General features: G+C 37.8%; 1 protein-coding gene across 1 annotated transcript in view; it reads right to left on the bottom strand.

Moving 5' to 3' along the window:
• LOC108594359 (roundabout homolog 2) overlaps window positions 1-11,808 on the bottom strand; it is a 31,590-nt gene extending 19,782 nt beyond the window's left edge. The window contains exon 1 of the mRNA XM_017979517.2: window positions 11,592-11,808. Within this exon, the coding sequence (XP_017835006.1) occupies window positions 11,592-11,709 (118 nt within the window). The 5' untranslated portion in view covers window positions 11,710-11,808. The remainder of the gene's footprint in view (window positions 1-11,591) is intronic.
• Between the last annotated feature and the right edge of the window lie 6,954 nt (window positions 11,809-18,762).

Genomic DNA, 18,762 nt, shown 5'->3' on the forward strand with positions numbered 1-18,762 from the left:
TAGTGTTTTCATTACGCTTTATTTTGCAATGCCGTCTTGCTCTTCCTCTTCTGGCTGTTGTTAAGCGAAGGAAAAGTTTTGCGTGTGCATTTAATCAACAAGAAATTGCAACTGAATAATTCAATTAGTAAACTTAAAACTGTAGTCGCCAAGCGGCGGCGGAGCCACTGCATTAGCCTAGAGGCCTACTAATTTAGTTTTAATTGCATGCCAAGCCTTAAATGCACATCCATAAATACACAACTATATACACACATATATGCATACGTAAGCATGTGTGTGGATTTTAAGTATACATATATAGCAGCAAGGAATGTAACAACATGGAATATGCAAGAAATTTGCATAAATTGTTAAAACGACAAAAGGCATTTCCAAGCGCTTATGCAAAATGCAAAAACGAGCAGTGGAAAGAACCCCAAAAGGCAAAGCACACACACACACATAAGATGTAGACATTGACGTATGCATATGTGTGTATGAGTATATGTGGTAATAGCGACCATGGCATGGCATGGCAAATGCCTTGAAGAAAATTTCTAAAGTGCAACTAGGAAAAGCGTTTTTCGAAACTGGGTTTCAGTTAACAAGCAAAATATTTGCTGCAATTTCCTTAAAAATTTTCTTTTTGTTTCTCTCTATATGTGTGTGTGTATGTGTGTGCTTGTCTGTGTGTATAATAAAATACATTGTTGTTGTCGGTTGCACATTGTTTGCTGCCCGCTTGCCGGCAGCCAAAATAAAAAACTAAAACTAAAATATACACAAAGCACTCAAGTGGGCGCCTTCAACGCTTCGCATTCGCTTCTGCCTGCTAGCATTGCATTCTTTAAGGCGCCTTAGCTTTTATACCATCAATCAAAGGCCCTGCTCTTATTGTTGCTGTAGCTGCTTTGACTGTTGTTATAATTAGGGCACTGCTAATTGTTTTAGTAGCATACATTTTTGGAAGCCAGTTGCTGCACGTACAAGGCGATAATTAAATTTTTGCCTAAATTTATGTGCCAGGGCACAAACAGCTGCCACTAAAGCAAATTTATCTATCTACGACAACTAAGCCATCGCTACTTGTCTCAATGGTAGCAAAAATAGTTCAAAGAGATAACGTAACAAATTAGATAACGTGGGCCACGAACGAATCTGCAAAGCAACGATGAGAAAAATTTAAACTGAAGTCTAAAGAATATATGTTTCAAAATTTATAAGGAGATTAGTAAGACATTTACATATTATAATTGATAATTAGTTGTTATTAATATTGCTTTTCTTTCTTCAACCTGAGAATATTGCGCGATAATTTGATTGTCACTTCAGCACCCTTAAGAAATGTTACTTGACAGCAAGCTTTTTGTTTAACATTCACATTGAGTCGAAATTAAAGTTTTTGTGAATGTTTCGTGTTCACCAAATTGTTTCCGGGGATGTTGAGAAAAGTTCTTTACGTGGACTGAGTTGTATTTAGTTATGAATCATAATGGCGCACACCCAGAGAACAACAAATGCGGCTATAAATTTGTGTCGCTTAGACCAAAGTGGTAAATTTTCCTGGACTTTTCGACTTGCCATGGGGTCAAGGGGTTGCAGTTGGAGAAGTGAGTGTTGACAATGACTCACAAGTTTTTACAAATGAATTGCTTTTTTGGGCTCATGCTGATGGTGTAAGAGCTTGTTTTCATGTGTGAATTTTTTGTTGTTTTTCGACACCCACTCTAATTTGCGCCCCAACCCATAATTTGCTGTCTGTCTTCCACAGCTGGTTTCTGTTAGTCATGTGGGTCTGTCATGTTTGTATTGTAAACATGTCAAGAGTCAAGATTTTTGTGGTGTTTGTATTTGCAGCAAAAATGCAAAACGCAAAATGCAATAAATGCATTGGCATCAAACGTCACTTGCAAATGTTTTGCCAGCATCAGCAGCAGCAGCAAGTACGAGTAAATAAATATAAATGCAAAAAATATAAATGGAAATAAAAACATTTCTGCAGAAGCACAAGTGTCTGGTGTTGTTTGCCTGCCAGGCTGCATATAAAGTGCAAATAATATAAATAATTCAAAACATACACAAGAGAGCTTGCACATACATCTACCCACTCACACACATACACACACACACACACACACATTTGCATTGACAGACTTCAAAGCTCAACCACAAGCTTTTCCAGCACTTTCCCAAGTTGCATTTGCCTGCTAAACTTTGCCTCCCACTAAATACATTACAATGCCAAATAGAAACCCCCTCTTGGCCGTCAAGTGCACATACGTTTATACACTGGGCATATATATAAAGAGGTGACATACATATAGCAAAGACACTACTGCTCTACATACATCCAGAGCTAGGTGTTATAGATATAGAGTTATAGAGAAAGAGAAAAATAAACGTGTCCAACGCAACTCATGTCTTAGATATATAAAATCAATTTAAATTTTACGACACAGCGCTTCTTATGACAAATTAACGACACATAAAGGTGACCTAGTGCATTTCTTTTGCTCAGTATCTCAACCAATAGAAAAACTTCATTGATAAACAGCAATGCTAGCTGTTTCAATATTCGAAAATGTAGAAAAAATTCACTGTCTGTACTATTTACGTATTTACGTTGACGAAAAATTTATCTGCATCTAGCATATTTTTTTTGGGCATTGGGACATTAGAAATTCCAACCTGTGCGATGCCTCATTAGGCAGTAAATACCACCTGCAACATCACCACACGCGCCACCCTTCATCTATGCAACTACCCTTCTATGAGCAAGCATATGCCAGCAGTTACAAAATTTTCCCGTGTCAAGCTGCTGTGTCAAATGCTAATTAAAATCAAGCGGCAAGTTCTTGTGTAAGCAGATATCCAGGCAGGGATAAGAAGAGGTGCGAGGCAGGTGAGCTAAAATCAGAGGACACATAGCGATGTCATCATCATTATCCCTGACATCGTCAACAGCAATCAAGATAAAAGATAAGTTAAATGCCGAGCGGGCAAACTTAGTAAAGGTGAAATGAGTCCTGCCCACCAGCCCTGTAGCCAGCCAGCAACGTGCCGACTGGTCTTGCTATTTTGTTTGTTTTGTAATAAAGTGCTGGTTGCTCTGCACGGACGCACGGACGCACGGCTCACTCAAGTTGGCCACTCTCTCATCAAAGCAAACTTTTGTTGCTGCCTTCGGTTTTTCGGTTAGTGATTTGTACGCTTGATTGCTTCCAGTCGGGACCATCAGCCTTCTATCATTGCGCCACTGTACGTGCAGTCTGCTGCTCTACATGTTTATGTGTTTGTCTGTGTGCGAGTGTCTCCCTGTTAATTTCCATCAGCCTGATTGCGGGGGTTGTGTCTCTCTGCCAGTTGTTGAGCGCTTCATACAACACGTTCGGCTCATAATTTGGAGTGAAAATTTTCAATTAAACTTAATTGCATTAAAAGCGAAGGGTTCAATCTGTCGTTATAGCCATTCACTTTGTTTTTACCCATGTTCCCTTGTGCCTGCCGCTTTGCTAAATTCACTTCTTAACTTGCGCTACGCCCTCCTTTCCCATCCACCCAAACTTCATATAGGGGAGCGACTTATAGTTGCTCTTGCTTTTTATGGTCCCTTTCACTATTAAAATGCATTGACAAAAAAAAACAAACCAAATTAAAAGGGTGGCTTTTTTGGAGGCGTGATAACTTACAGTGATGACTAAGTATAGGACATAGCATTCTCGTTTTATATTAAAAATAATCTTTGTAGACATCGCTTTATATAAACAAAATTGTATATATTATACAACATCAAAATTAGCTGAAAAATTAAGTTATGCTAACGCATATACATACAAATAAATTTAATTTAACTAGAGCAAAGGTTTACGTTGACTATAAATCCTTCAGAAATTCCATTTCCTCAACAATCCAACATCTCCCATTGACCACTTTGCATTCTTTCCACTCAATGTAAGCGTCAAACAAACGCTTTATATGTTGTACATGTGTGTCTGTAAATTGCAACGCATAAATCTTTGTGACAAACACCCAGCACGGCATTGAGAGTCAGACTCTCAAAAATACAATGGAAGTGATGTGCAGCCATTTTTCACAAAAACAAAAGAGTCTACCCGTTCAACAAAAAACACAAAATAAAAGCAATAAAACGAAGTGAAACGCTCTTGTATGAAAAACTCTTCGACAGTGTTAGCTACCAAAAAAACAAATATGAGGAAAATGATATCAAGAAAAAAAAAAAAGATTCACAGGCAAAACGCATGATTGTCTTAATGGCTTCGACATGTTTGCAAAACGACTGTCAAATGCAGCCCTGTCAGTAACGAGTATTCTAACTTAGTGCGGAGGTAAAGAGAGAGAGAGTGCAGAAAGCACACAAAAGTGTCACATAAAATCACAGAGTTAGTGAAAAAGAGAACATGGATAACGCCGCTGCCGAGCATTCTCTACATGCCTTTTCGATTTCTCGCTTTGCTCCTCCTGACATGCGGCAGCATTGGAAGCGAATGCGACACACTTGAGCTTGTCATATGCCTACACCGCTGTTATTCTCCCTTCCTGCTCCCTGCCTCTCTTTCTTATTCAAGGAGCAACACTGCAACACACTCCATCTGCTGTGTATGTGTGTGCACAAATCTATGGTCTGACAGCAAGTCACTCAGTCATGCAGCCACAAACACTCGAGCACAAGCATCCGTATACCTCGATTTGTTTTCGCTTGCGCTGACGCAGGGTATCATCAAATTGTCATTGCTAGAGAATTTTTTAACAATTCTCATTCGTTATGTGCGTATGATCACATTCATGTAATACACTCTTTTTAGTTTATAACTTTAAAATGTTATATGTGTTTTGATTTATGCACAGCTCGTTTCGAGCTACTTCTCTTTCATTCATTTTTGCTCATCGTACCCATTTAAAGCGCCCGCACGTACTAAGGCAAGTGCGTCTCAGGTTACTGCTAGGCAAATTGAATTTCTCACCTGACTGCATCGTCAACTCCATGTCTGCGTGTGTAATTATCGTTATCGATATCGCGTATACGCACAGTTGACTGCCTGGTTGCCGTTTAAATAGACTTTTTTTAAGAGAGAGAGGCACACATTTAACCCTTGTTAAGCAATGTCCAAATTAACGCTTTATGTATTTAGTCTCTCTGTGAAAAAGGACACTTTTAAGACTTCGTCGCTAGCCCCTCACGGATTTAAGCGTTTGCCTATGAAGTTATTAAAAGTAAATTAGGGTTGGTGTTACCAGCAAACGAAACCAGTTTTCAACTTTGTTGTCATCATGGCTGCTTGTCACAGGTTACTGTCCACACATACACCCACCCCCAACAGCCCAACCTCTGTCCAATATTTCTGTCGCTTTGTATGGGTTTGCATGTTTGTTGTTTTTATTGTTGTGCTGTCTGCGACGAGCATTTATTCTGTGTTGTTTTGTTGCTAACTTAATTGTCAACATGGGAATTTTTGAGCTATAACAACCGCTGTATAGTTAAGCTGATATATGCAGGCACTACATCCACAAGTATTTAGCCACATACACTTTGTAGTATGTGTGCGCTTTGTGTGTGTCTGGGGCTTTTAACAAAAAGTTTCAATTATTTTGAGATTTGTTTAATTATGCATAAATATGCGTTGAGTAAGCGAATAAGTATGCTCCATGCTCAACAAATTGATTTTTAAGTGTACATTTAATATATGGTCAATCAACTATTAATTAAAACCATCCGCTCTACCGCTACACATATTGTATCACTGATTTGAATACTCTAGGAAAATGTTCAGCTCATATGAAAAACTGTTTTATCTCGCCAATAGTATTAATTGGATGGGCTCTCTTTTCTACACTAATTTAGTTCCAATCTAGCGCAAGAGCGACAGATAACATATCAAACAAACGCAGAGCTTATTTTGGGAACCTGACACACACAGACAAAGCTCACACCCCGACACACCTTTGAAGTGCAACAGCCGCGAGGCAAAAGTTGAAAAGTGCGCTTGTTAACATTCCTTAATTGCTGTTGTTGCTTTGCCGCAGGCTAACAAGGCAGCATCAAGCAAATGCTAGAGAGAGTGAGACAGAATGTAAGCGAGATAGCGCATAGTCGACTCTATCTCCAAGGCAAGTCAGTTGAGAATGAGCGGGTAGCAGGAGACTACAATGACGAGTGCAATTATACAAAAACTACTTAGGCGCGCATCCTGCCTGGTAGTCAAGCAGCTCCAGCTCCAGCTCCAGCTAAAGTCGAGACGAGTTGAGTCTCTTGTTGTAGCAGCTGTAGCACAGCGAAAATTGAAATAAAAATTCACTTTCGTGTTGTAAATTTGTAAACATCCTTGAAAAAATAGCTGCAGGCAGACATCGTTGTTAGTGATAAGTGCAGAAGGATGAAGACTCCTTGCTGCAGCTGTTGATGACAGCCGCAATGCAATTTTATTACGCCAGCAGAATCAGTTTGCCAATTACTCGGTTAACAGCCAACGAAATTGAGTACAAACCAATCAGCTATTGATGCCCCAACAACAACAAGAATATTTGTCATTAAGTCAATAAGCGTATTGTGCTCAAATGCACATAAAATAAAGCCGAAGCGATCCCAACAAGCCATGCCGGGGAACTCCTTCAATTCTCATGTGCTCATTGCCAACGACAAAGCCGATTTATGCCCAATTGGATTTGCTGCCAAGGGCCACAATTCATGTTTTTACGACCGCTTTCTTGCCTATTTACTATCTCGCGTTTGGCCGTTGCGAATTTCTAACGCTTTTTTTAATAAATATAAAATGTCCTTCGCACAATACAAAAGACTGCCAAAAAAAAAGCCAAAGAAACGGTAAGCCAACAAAAGAAAATAATGCTTAGCATTGATAAGCTGAAAGTCTTGGGTCAGCATATTGTCCTTTTGTGCTGGGCTCTGGTCACTCACAAGGACCATGTCCTCCTCTGGTTGGCTTTCATTTGATTTGCTCTTCTTGTTAAAAAGCTCAAGTTTTATGGGCTCCAAATGCGAGTAGATCTGTAGAAGGAAATGTACAACAAGTTTCCCATATCGATTTGCAGGCAAAAAAAAAACAAAAAGGAAATAAGGATAAGTTGCCTAAACGTATATGACAAGGCATTTGGCTGTTCATCATCGCCTGCTGACACTGATAAATTATTCACTCAACACTGCTAACGGGCAACAGCTGAGCAATGCGTATCCTTTGGCCTATAGGCCTATAGGGCAACAGGCTGTTTGTAGCAACTTTTACAAATGTTGCTGAGATTTTTTTGGAGTGCAGTGCAGCTCAAAAGCCAATGAGTCGGCAAAATTTAAGAGTCGTTGGCGCAAAGTCATAAAAATGTATAATCAAAGTAAAGGGGTTAGCCCTAAGCCATTTAAAATTTAAGTGCCTTTCCTTGGGGAATTCAATTTAAAGAGAACTCCTTTTGTGGTCATTTTACATATATATTCATATGCTCAGACTTGCATTATTTACTATCATAAATATTGTCTATGCTTAGCTTAGCTAATATCTATATAAAATATTACTAATAGTAATTTGCTTTCGCGTTTAACGATGTTTCGAAAGCTCTTCTGTTGTCTTTGAACGCTAAAGTAACTACAGCAATTTTCTTGTCAGGGTTTTCTTTTCACAGCTTTCGCCTTGTACAGCATAAAATCATAACCTACATTTAACATTTATTTAAGTTTGTTTTTATTTTAGTGTCCTTGCAGCAACTGCTCGTAAAAGCTGCTTGCGCTAGCACACTGTCATATTTTTTACTGAATTGACAACTTTGACATAATTGACTGCAAGCACCGAGTAGATCTTGAACGGAGCAGGATGGGAGGGGTTAAAGCAAGAAAAACGCGCGAAAACGCTGTAAAATAAAATCATAACAGCTCATAAACACCGCAAGTCCTTGAGCTGCTGCGAAGAGCCTTTAAAAGTGTATGCGCATAAAAAATTAAAAACCGCACTTTTGACATAATGAAGGCAAAACGCAAGTCAAAGGCGTCAAGAGCTGGCTGTCGACAGTGACGCTTGTTAACTTCAGCCAGACTATTTTTTGTAACGATTTTATAATATTTTTAGCATATTTTTTCCTTATTTTGTTACTGTTGCTTTTGCCTTTGGCTCCTCATCTTCATTAGCACATTAAAATGTCAATGACACTAAACGCGAAGCCATTGGGAGCCGGCAAAGTGGGGTCGAAAGGGTAAGTATCTAAAAAATGCGCGAGAAATGCCAAGATGCTCAACTGGAAAGGGCAAGACTTTCAGACATTAGCGCCAGTCCAGCATTCCTAATGCAGACATGAAAAACTCTCTTCGGGCACTTTCTGCTTTATGATTTCGAAGGCGCAAATTAAAATGAATTCAAACTTGTTGTGTTAATTAATGCCAAACATTTGCAGAAATATTTTAGTCAATCTACTGCACATATTTATTGTATTTTAATCTTATTATTAATTATTTAACATATTTTGTATGTACGTTACAGTGTATTCTCTTTGGTGTTAAAGCATTTTAGCAAATTTAATCAATTACTTTGTTGTTGTGTTTGTTGGCCTATTTTATTGCACGATAGCAAGAACTATACTTTTGCAAATACAAAAGCTCTTGACGCAGCGGGTAATCATGTCAAGCTGTGCTGAAGATTACAGGCTCAGGAATTGCTGTTGATAGGCTAGCCATTGTTCTTGTTGTTATTATTAAGAGAAATTACTTAATTACCTTGATCGAAATATTGCCGGGCAATGAGTGCCGGAGAATATTGCAAATACAAAATAAATGTTAATAGAGCTGCATGTTAGCGCATGGCTGTTTGCTCAGTGCATACACAAGAAATATGCTGGATAGATAAATAAATAAAATGTGTTCATTTATGCCTAATGAATTATTTGCTTTCTGGGGTTCGTGTGTCTGTTTGTGCCTTGCGACAGACACTCGATTGTTTAGGAAATTAATTAAAATTTGCTCAGGCTAGTCATTAAATAAAAATAGTTTACTGTATGCACTGTAATTGACGCTTGCCTCAAAATAAACTGAAAATAACTGACTGAGCATGATTAAAGAGAATATGCAGCTCCTTGAGGCTTAAATGATTTGTGAAATCCAAGACTATTTATTCTATTTAAATTTTGTTTAATATTAAAAGTCTTAAGCTGCATAAAAGCTTAACATACATACATACAACTAAACTAACTTTATTACATAAATGTTTGCTTGTATTTTTAAGTTCAAGTTAACTGGTGGTCACTTATGCAGTCGAAAAAATTGTGTAATTTGCAGACCAAAATTACAAGCAGGTAAAATATGTATAATTTAGGGTTTATTGGCACAACAACACGACTTCCTAATAAGGAACAGTTCATAGAACCTTTAAGGGCGATATAAAATAATTTAGACCCTTTTTTGTTTTAAGTTATTTAACGCATCGCCGCAGCCAATTTCGGCATATAAGAACCACAAGTAATTGTGGCAATAGATACAGAAAGAAGTGTGGCCTGCTGAGGACCACATTGATACTGGCGGGTAGCATTTCATGCTACTTATCAAAGGCAACAATTTAGGTTAAATACTCATTAATATTCCGGTCCGCAAAAGTTTTTCCCAAATAAATTTATGCCCGACGCTTGGCCGCCAGGCATGAGTCGAGACGTTATACACAAGCCCAAATATAAATACAAGCGAATATACACGCACACATAGAAATTAATTTTGCGAACCAACAGGCGTATGTGTATGTCTTTGGGGCTTGTAGCCTACTTATTTGACAGGGCAAGCAAAGTGTGGGCAGCGCCTAAAAGAGAGCAACATGGGGGCGCGACGAATTTAGCATGCAATGGAAATGATAATTGGCCCAATGGCGCTGTCAAATGAATAATTTATAAATTGAGCACAAACAAAACTTTTATGCGCAAAGCCAGTCAGCAATAACAACAGCAGCAACATGAACAAACAAAATTATGCAAAAAGAATACATGAAAGTATTTAACTATTTTGTTTAATTTGAAGCCCCACATACGGATATGTTTATAGTGTGAACTGCTGCCACTACACTACCAATAAATTTAGCAATGCACCAACAAAAATTTATCACCCATATTCGAGCTTGTTTTTCATTGTTGCAATTTTTGTATATGGATTTATTTATTTACTGCTTCACGTCGGATTTCTGTAGCGCCAGATAAGCATTTTTTGGCATGCAAACGCTCGAAACATAAACAGAACAAAATCACAGGATATTATCCAATTGAATACATTTACATGAATGAACTACGTCATAAAAGTGCCTTTCAGTCGGCAAAATAACAAAAGCAATCAGTTAACGTGGCAGACTAGAAAATATTGTTTGTATGGCTTATGGTAAATCTAAGAAATCGAGAAAGAAATTCTCTTTACAAAAAATAATATCTGGTGAAATTAACTTTTCCCTGTGCGTTTTTCATATTGTTGTATGTAAAGCAAACCACTTTTCTTTATGAATTGTTAGTTCCGTTTTGCAATGCCAAATTTACATGCTCTTATTGTTTTATATTTGCTGGCAGCAAAAGACAGTCCAAAAGAAAGTTATGTATGTGTATGTGTGTATGCTCATTTTAGGGCTTATTAAATGAGCATATTTTATGCAACAGCCAAAAAACTTGAACCCCTAAACTCATATTTTTCTGCCCTGGGGGGCGAAGCTTGTCTGTAGCTTGTTTCTTGTTACTCTCCTTGTGTTGTTCTCTTTTTTTTTTTGCGTGTAGCGCTCCCTAATTTGTTTGGGTTGTTAGGCTGGTTGTTGTAGTCAAGGGGTTGGTGATGGTAGGGGATAAGAAAGCAGAAAGGAAATTCAGTTCGGAAATTGTTTTGTGGCTGGTAAAAGTTTTCGCATGAAAACTAAGCAAAATAAGTTGATTTCATGGAGAAATTAAATGCAAGAGATGATTTTATCCTAGCTATGAGTTATTTGCCAGCTTCTGTTTTTTTATTGCATAAGCATGTCGCTTGCAAAACTCTTTGGAAGCTTAGCATTTGGATAACAAGATAAATAGCAAAACTTCCAATGAATTAATGAGCTACTTAATTAGCTTGCAACATATTCCTATTATGTTGTTACTACATATGATTCATGCATCATAGTAAATACTGCGCTGTAATACTCCTCGTCTGAGACGATACTTGAAAATACACTCGACAACACCTTGCACCTTCACAACTTGTTATTACACATCAATAAAATAAAAAAAATTACACTTTGCATTTGCATACAAAAGTTGTTTTTGTTGAAGCTTTTGCATCCTATTGAATGCGTCTAGCACATACATAAATGCACACACTGGAGACCCAGACGCCCTGTTACCTTGGTTAAATGCAAGTCATTACAGTTTCACATATATGCGTTCTCATGTAATAAGTATTTGTGTGACTACTTGGTCAAAAATATGTTTGTATAGTGCTCAACTCTTTTATACTCTTTACACTCTGCATCGGCTCTTGATCAAATGCGAGGAGTTCACTCCAACAGTGGCAGCAACAGCGACAGAACACAAACGTTGAAAATCAAGCGAGCACACCCACACCCACATAAATACTTATGGTATACCCTTAAAGTCTTGCGGCGTGGACTTACCTTGTGCATACGTCCACTTCAGCAGGAAAACGATGAATACGAAACGCAAATCCATTTTACAATCTTTCACAGTATTGCGCTTTGAGATACAATGGCTAAAAAAGCGTTGTAGAAACATTTATTTGCTTGCCACAAGCACGCTCGCGCACTCACAAAGGATCGCCAGGATATGTGCTTGTTTTTTATTACTCTCTTGCTTATTTTATTAGTTGTAGTATTTCGTTTTCTATTTTATAGCAAGTCCTCGGCTTGCCGCAATTCTTAGCTTGTACTCAAGCACACATACTTTTACACACGCATTCGAAGACACAATAACACACTGAAGTGTGTTGGTTTTTTATTGATGTTAAATTGCACATGTTGCAAGTTGCCAAACAGGCGCCAGTTGCCAGCGACCCGAAAGCAGCCACTTTGCCTAAATGCTTCCGGTTCCGTTTAAATTTGAGTTAGCGCTCGTGCTTGCCACTGGCTGCTCTATCAGCCTCTGCTGAGACCCTGCACAACGCATAATTAAACAAGCACAAAAATGTGCACTGGGACAAATATAAAAACACACACTCTTTTGCTCCTAATTGCTTATTAAAATTTGGATTTAGTAATTTCTTAACTCTACGCAAGCGGTAAGCGGGTTTTTGTCAGTAGCTGAGACGCGAGCCGCTGACAACCGTAAACCGTTGGCGGTAGTAACCAAAACTCAATTGAACTCCAAATAGCCACAGACAGCACAAATGCTTAGAGTTGTGTTGTTGGCTACATGCCCCACTCCCCCATTTTTCTCCTGCTAGTGGTGAGTTTCCCCTCGTGTGTACTGCGCTTCGTGTGAACTCGGCACGAGACTAAAATTCGGATTGCGAGCGAATTCCAGCGCGCCGACTACAAGCCAGCTGTTTGTATCCTGAGAGACTCCTAGATGTGTGTCTGAAAATAAATCTAGTAATTACTACTATATATATAGTAGTAGTACTATTATAGAATAATATTCTTAAAAGCAGTTGTTCCAAACTACGACTGAATATTTGATGCTCATTATTTTTTATAAGTACTGTCTCTTTTCGCAATCAGTCAATAGTTAGAAATCTTATAAGTTATTCAGATTTACATCGCACCTACATATTACTTTGTTTACGATTTACTATCAACTACCGACTATAAACAACATTTGTTGCTGAACAATTGGCCGGCAGAATTGTTGAGTTTGCGCAAAGGACTTCAACTTATTCGGAATTGCTCAAATTCCGCCACTAGAGAGCCAGAGAGCAGCTGCTTGTGCGAAATTTAAGTAACGAATGGAATTTAAAAATAAGCCGTTAAAACCTATTGCATTAAAGTAACGAGTAAAAATGTATTGAAATAAGAATTTGGGAGAATATTTTCAAAATGTGAATCTACATTTATTTAGCTAATTTATTATTTTACTGATAATATATTATTTCTAAATTTTTGGTATCAGTGTAACAAGAATTAGAGTTTAAAATTATTTTAAATGCTACATAAATCATTGCGATCGCTGAAAATTATAAATATTTCCTAAATTTATGGAACAGAATGCTGTGTATATAAAAATATAATTGTGTGAGAGCTTTAACCTGCTTTGTTTCTCCCAACACACTTGTATGTCGCTAATTTACAATTCAATAGATGAATTGATGATACCACAACTGCGCAGCAAAGACGGTGAACGTTGTCCCAGTTAATTAGAAGCTAATGTCATTTATGTGATGCACCACAACAAACTTGAATCATTGCCATCTGATGGTCGATGATTACAACTATTCTGCTATCCTGCACATCACTTTGAAAACATCGTGAGTGCGTGGGTTGAGCTGCATAAGCAACAATTAAAAAGCTACAATATGCTTTAAGGATGCCTTTAAGGAGTGTATATCTTTTTCTTACTGCCCTTTTTAATTATTTGCGATTATTGCATGAACGGTAGAAGCTTCAAATGTACGTTAATTGCTATTTAGCTGTGTCAGGCAGCCCACGTTGGATTCAAAGTCCTGAGGCAAAATCAAAAAAAAAAAAAAACAACTTGAGGTCAGCCACTGATTTTCCATTGATTTTACAGCAAGCTGGTTTCTCTAATGCCACTCCTGTTTGCTTTCGTTTTCAATGCTGCAAGGGGGTTGAGAAAATTAAACCAAGGGAGCGAGATGTAGAGAATGTATGAAGGAAATTACATGTCCAAGGATGTGAAGGAGAGTAAGTCTAAGACAAAGACAACAACTACGATGGGAGCTCGAATGATAAACTGCAATCGAAGGACGTTGACTGAATGATAAATTACTCTTGACAATGCTTAGCCAACGCATGGACGAGTGGCTATGTGTGTGTGTGTGTCCAGGAGCTGACTGCAGAAGTTGGCCAGGAAGTTGGCGTGTGCGTTGTCTGTCATAAGTTTACTTTTAATATAAAAGTTTCTTCTTTCGGCTGTTGAAAAGTGATCACAATGATAATTACGCAGTATAGAAGGAATGAGGATGTCCTGCGCGCTAAGATTTATGTGCGCTTATGGTCAAAGATAAGGCCAGGGATTTTTGCAACAATCAAGGCAGTTTATGGGGGGCAACATTGTTGTGTCGAGTGTGTTCTTGTCAGCTAGACGAGGGCGTGGGCAACGGAAGGGAGTGGGTAATTATGATGGCTTGCTACGGCTGTTGCCTTTGTGTTGAGTCTGTATTCTCGAGCCTTAGCCCAGTTTCACTCATTAAGGATATCCGTGCAGGAAAACAATGCCAATCTCAAAGCTTGGCTGCGAAACACACAAATGCCGTTACAATATTACCGCATCCAAGCACAAGAGGCCCATCACTCCTTCCCCTTCTCCAACTGTTTGCGCCCCACAGCCACAATTTTCAACGCCTTCGCCCCATATAGCTGGCTGTTAATGCATTTAGAAGCTGCGGTTTTTGCGTTTACTGTGTTTGCTCTTTGGCGCCCCAGAACAACAACAATGGTAGAGCTCATGCCAACATATATAAACAAAAACAGTACAAATTTACTTTTGCACCCTCTCTGCCCTTGAGCTCTTGCCCGCGACTCGCAGTTGCACTCTTTGGCATTCTTTTGAGCACAGCCGGCGGCCCAGAACTTAAGCACTGCACGGAAGTTCCGGGTTCGCAGCGTCGCACGGCCAAGTTCCTTTCAGCTATTTGCTCTCCGCTCTATATTCGCTAAAGGATTCCTTCGCTGCCTAGGGAGGCAGAGTAGTTGTAGATTTTATATTCTGCGCTGCCAAAAGTATACGAAAAGTGTTAATTCGTTTGCTTTTTGCTATAAAATTATTCATTTTAGTTTGCTGCATTAAAAAGTTGGCATTCTAATTAAATAGAGAGCGAGAGCAGTTAAAAGTACGCACCAATCATTTATTAAAAATAACTCCAGGCAATCAAAATGAAAATTTCAGTTTGATATTTGCATTGAAAGTCCAAGAAGATTTAATCAAAGCATAGAACAAAAGTTTGAGGAGGTAAGTTATAGGAGAAAAACATGTTTTGTCATATATTTACTTTAATTTGTCTCTGATGCTTTTTAATAGTAAAAAAAACACTTTATAATGTGTGTTAAATACATATATATAATTCGCCAGTAAATGCTTTAGTACACACTCAGTATATTAACTGACTGGCAGACAGACAGTAAAAACAAATGTTGGCATCACTTACTCTCTTAGGGGGCTAAATTGATTAACTTTGAATGTGATTGATTACAACAGAGGGTATTTGAATGCGAAAAGCTTTCAGCGCATTGAGTTGCATGCAGTGAGAGTAAAAGTTTTCACTTTCCGATGAGACAGTTGGTAGACAGTCAGACGGAAAAACTCCTGCGGAAAACATAAATGGAATGGATGACAGGAAAATGCAAATGCAATCTTTGGTCTTGGACATTAAATATGCAGCGCTATGAGCTCATAAAATCGGCCATGACAATGCTGCAAATCATAAAAATTCCAAATTGCTAGACATAAAATAGCAGCAGACAAAAGAAAATAAAGGAATAATAAGACCAGATACAATATATTTGGGGTGGCTTCGGAGCCACTTAACTGCAACAAATCGGCAAATAAGTGGAAAATATTGCAGGCCACAAATTGCTACAACTTGGCTGGGGCTTATCTGGCGAACTGCAGCCTCAAAGAATGTCTGAAGCCGATTCGATGACCTCTTTAAATATTAATACGCGTGTTGTGATTGCATTGGGAATACTGATTGACTTTTTTGAATCTCCCACACACCCTTGACACTTGAACTACCCTCACCACACCTTAGCGTTGCTAAATACAACCCTCTGACTCAAGTAGTACCCTCTCCAGGCAAACAGCTCAAACAGAGACTGCTGCCCCCAGGAGACGTCACTTGCCTATACGGAAAACTTTGCACTTGAAAATGTCCTTGTCTCTTAGCAAAAGTTTGAAAAGTTGGTTCACCTTTTTTATGTGTTACCTGCCTTTTGTTTTTCTTATAAAGACAAATACGTGCGCGCTGCACATAATTTATTTATTTGTTTGACAGCCAGCACACACACTCTTAACACAAACAGCGAGAGAGAGAGAGAGAGAGAGACAGAGAGAGAGGCTCGAAAATTGAAATTCCAATTGCTATCATCCAATTAAAAGTGCACACGTTGCGGCAACCTTCACTTGGCCACGTTTTTTCTCTTGTCAATATATTTTGTCAATTTAGCAAATAAATTGTGCCAAAAAATACATGAATGCAGCAATTAAACGTAAATTAATTAAAATCAATGTTAAATTAGTTGCCAATAAACTGCAAATTGTCATTTACACATGCAACATTGCAATGCATAATTCGAGTTGTATGTGCAAGAGCCGAAGACAAAGTCACCGAATGGGAAAGATGCCTAAATTATTTTAAAATTAAGTTGCCTCAAACATTAATGAGCATATTTTGGTAGAGTTCTTGTTTTGGTTGTGGCAATCTCTCAAAATTGTTTGCGTAAAAGCACAATATGGATATACTTAAAGTCTTAACACTTTTGCAAGATATTAGAGTCACACCTACCTACTCATTTACATTTTACATATTTCGCATTCCTTTACGGGTAGTCTAATTCAAATTGGTTTGTTTTGCGCTTTTTTCAGCTTCCCAACAATTGCCTTTAGACTCAACACAGACATTTTTTACACAAAATTGCCCTGCAAAAGTTTTTACAGCTGCAAGGGGATTTGCCTGGTCACGCCGGTAAAGTGGATAACTGTGGGTAAGTGCTAACGTTTACTACAAGCTTCGCATATACATATACATATACATATGTACGTACTTTTATATTTGCTATGTGAGTGAAATTAAAATGCTTGTTTTCACTTTATGCAAATTTTCTTTTAAATTAAATGAAAAGCAAATGGCCAACAACAGATATTCTGTATGGTCTGCATGCCAAAATAAAAATATGACAAGCTAAAATGCTTTTTTACTATTCCATTTTTGTTATTTAAAGTGTAAAAAATAACAAATGATTATACTTATTCTCTGAAACCGGCCCATCCCACGTCTATCAATATTTTCATTATTTAATATGGTTTCTTTTAATACTTTTCGCACATTAGATCAGAATCGCATATACCCCATCATCAATTTTTAAAGCAGTGTTAAAAAAAGGCAAGCAGTGAAAATTAAAATGGCGCGTATTTACGTTTGGGAATATGTAAATAAGCGACCGTTATATTTATTTCCTTTTGACTCTGCCTTGGATACTTCCCACATCCTCACAGCTCTCAACTTCCCAAAACTTTTTTCTGTTGTTGTTACTCTCGGGGCTTACAAGCTATTAAAATGTCGCTGCAAGTACTTAACTGCTTGATGTTGTCAATTTAAATTAAATACGCTGCCACAAAAGTTATATATGTATATAACATATATATGTATGCATTTGCAGGAAACCAGAAAACACAGCCAGAGCCATACATATTTGCGGGAATGTTTACGTGTGCGTCTTGTAAACTCAGTCTCAAACAAATATTTTATTTCTTCAATATTTGAATAAACAAACGAAATTATGTTTATGACTGCCGGTTGGTGTATTGAAAACATTTTCTTTTTTATCCTTTGCAGTGTATGACATCTTTTTTGCCGTTCATTTTTAATTATATTAAAGTTATTAATTAAAGGGATAATAATATAGATAATGTTACTTAAAATGGGTAACTTTCTTATTGTACATAAGCACATATTACATTTCTTGTAATGTGATGTATATTTCTAAGCATCACCCTATTAATGGCGATTAATTTTTAACCAATATGTCCTTAAATCCGATCGTAATTGAAGTTTGTTGTGTAGACTGTGCACAAGTTAAAGCTTTTAAATACTGCACAGTGTCTGTGATGCCAGTTTGTTTGTCGAGGCAGTTCAAAACATTTTTATACTCATACACACATATAGCACATATATAAAAGCAATGCTCGCACGTGCTTTGAATTTCGAAATAATTGCAATGACTGTGCTGCCAGCTTGGCAGTCATCGTCTTTGTCTAAATAATACAAGCGCGATGCTGTCGATCCACAGCCAAAGGGAACGAAGCAGCACATGATAATATTAATTATAATGGTAATAATCATACGCACTATATGACGGCAATATAGGAGAATAAAACAGGCACTGGAAATGAGGTAAGCGAATCTCATTGTTGCATATGCTCTTGTTTAATATGATTAGAGTCATACAGACTTTGCAAAATATTTTCACGTCTCCATAAAAAGGCTGCTCATCTGCTCGTTCAAGCAGTGAACAATATTCTATTAAAAAACTTAAGCAGGAAATTTAGCAAGAAAGCGATTTTTATGTGCAACGCAAGTTTGTATTCGAACCTCAAATAAAGTTTCCATTCAGTTGCAATTCAATGAACCACGAAATTTTTGCCTGACAATTAAACAGCTTGAGCTGCCAAAAAGGAAAAAAATACGAAACGGAAGAAAAACGCACATTTACATGACAGGAATGTAAAACTTTTTGCGCCAATTGCAAAGTTATGGTGCCCAAAAATTTCAAAAACTGTTGCGCAAAGTTTTGCTTCATCGCATTATAAAAGCAATCGAAAGTTTTCCCAAGTCAGAGCAGCAAAGATAACTTATAGGTAAAATAAAACAAAATTCAAAAAAATAAAATAGAAAGAAATAAGCAAGGTGCTCTTGCTGGCATCGCAAGCATACGA

This window comes from Drosophila busckii, chromosome 2L (assembly GCF_011750605.1).
Source record: "Drosophila busckii strain San Diego stock center, stock number 13000-0081.31 chromosome 2L, ASM1175060v1, whole genome shotgun sequence".
Taxonomy (NCBI): Eukaryota; Metazoa; Arthropoda; class Insecta; order Diptera; family Drosophilidae; genus Drosophila; species Drosophila busckii.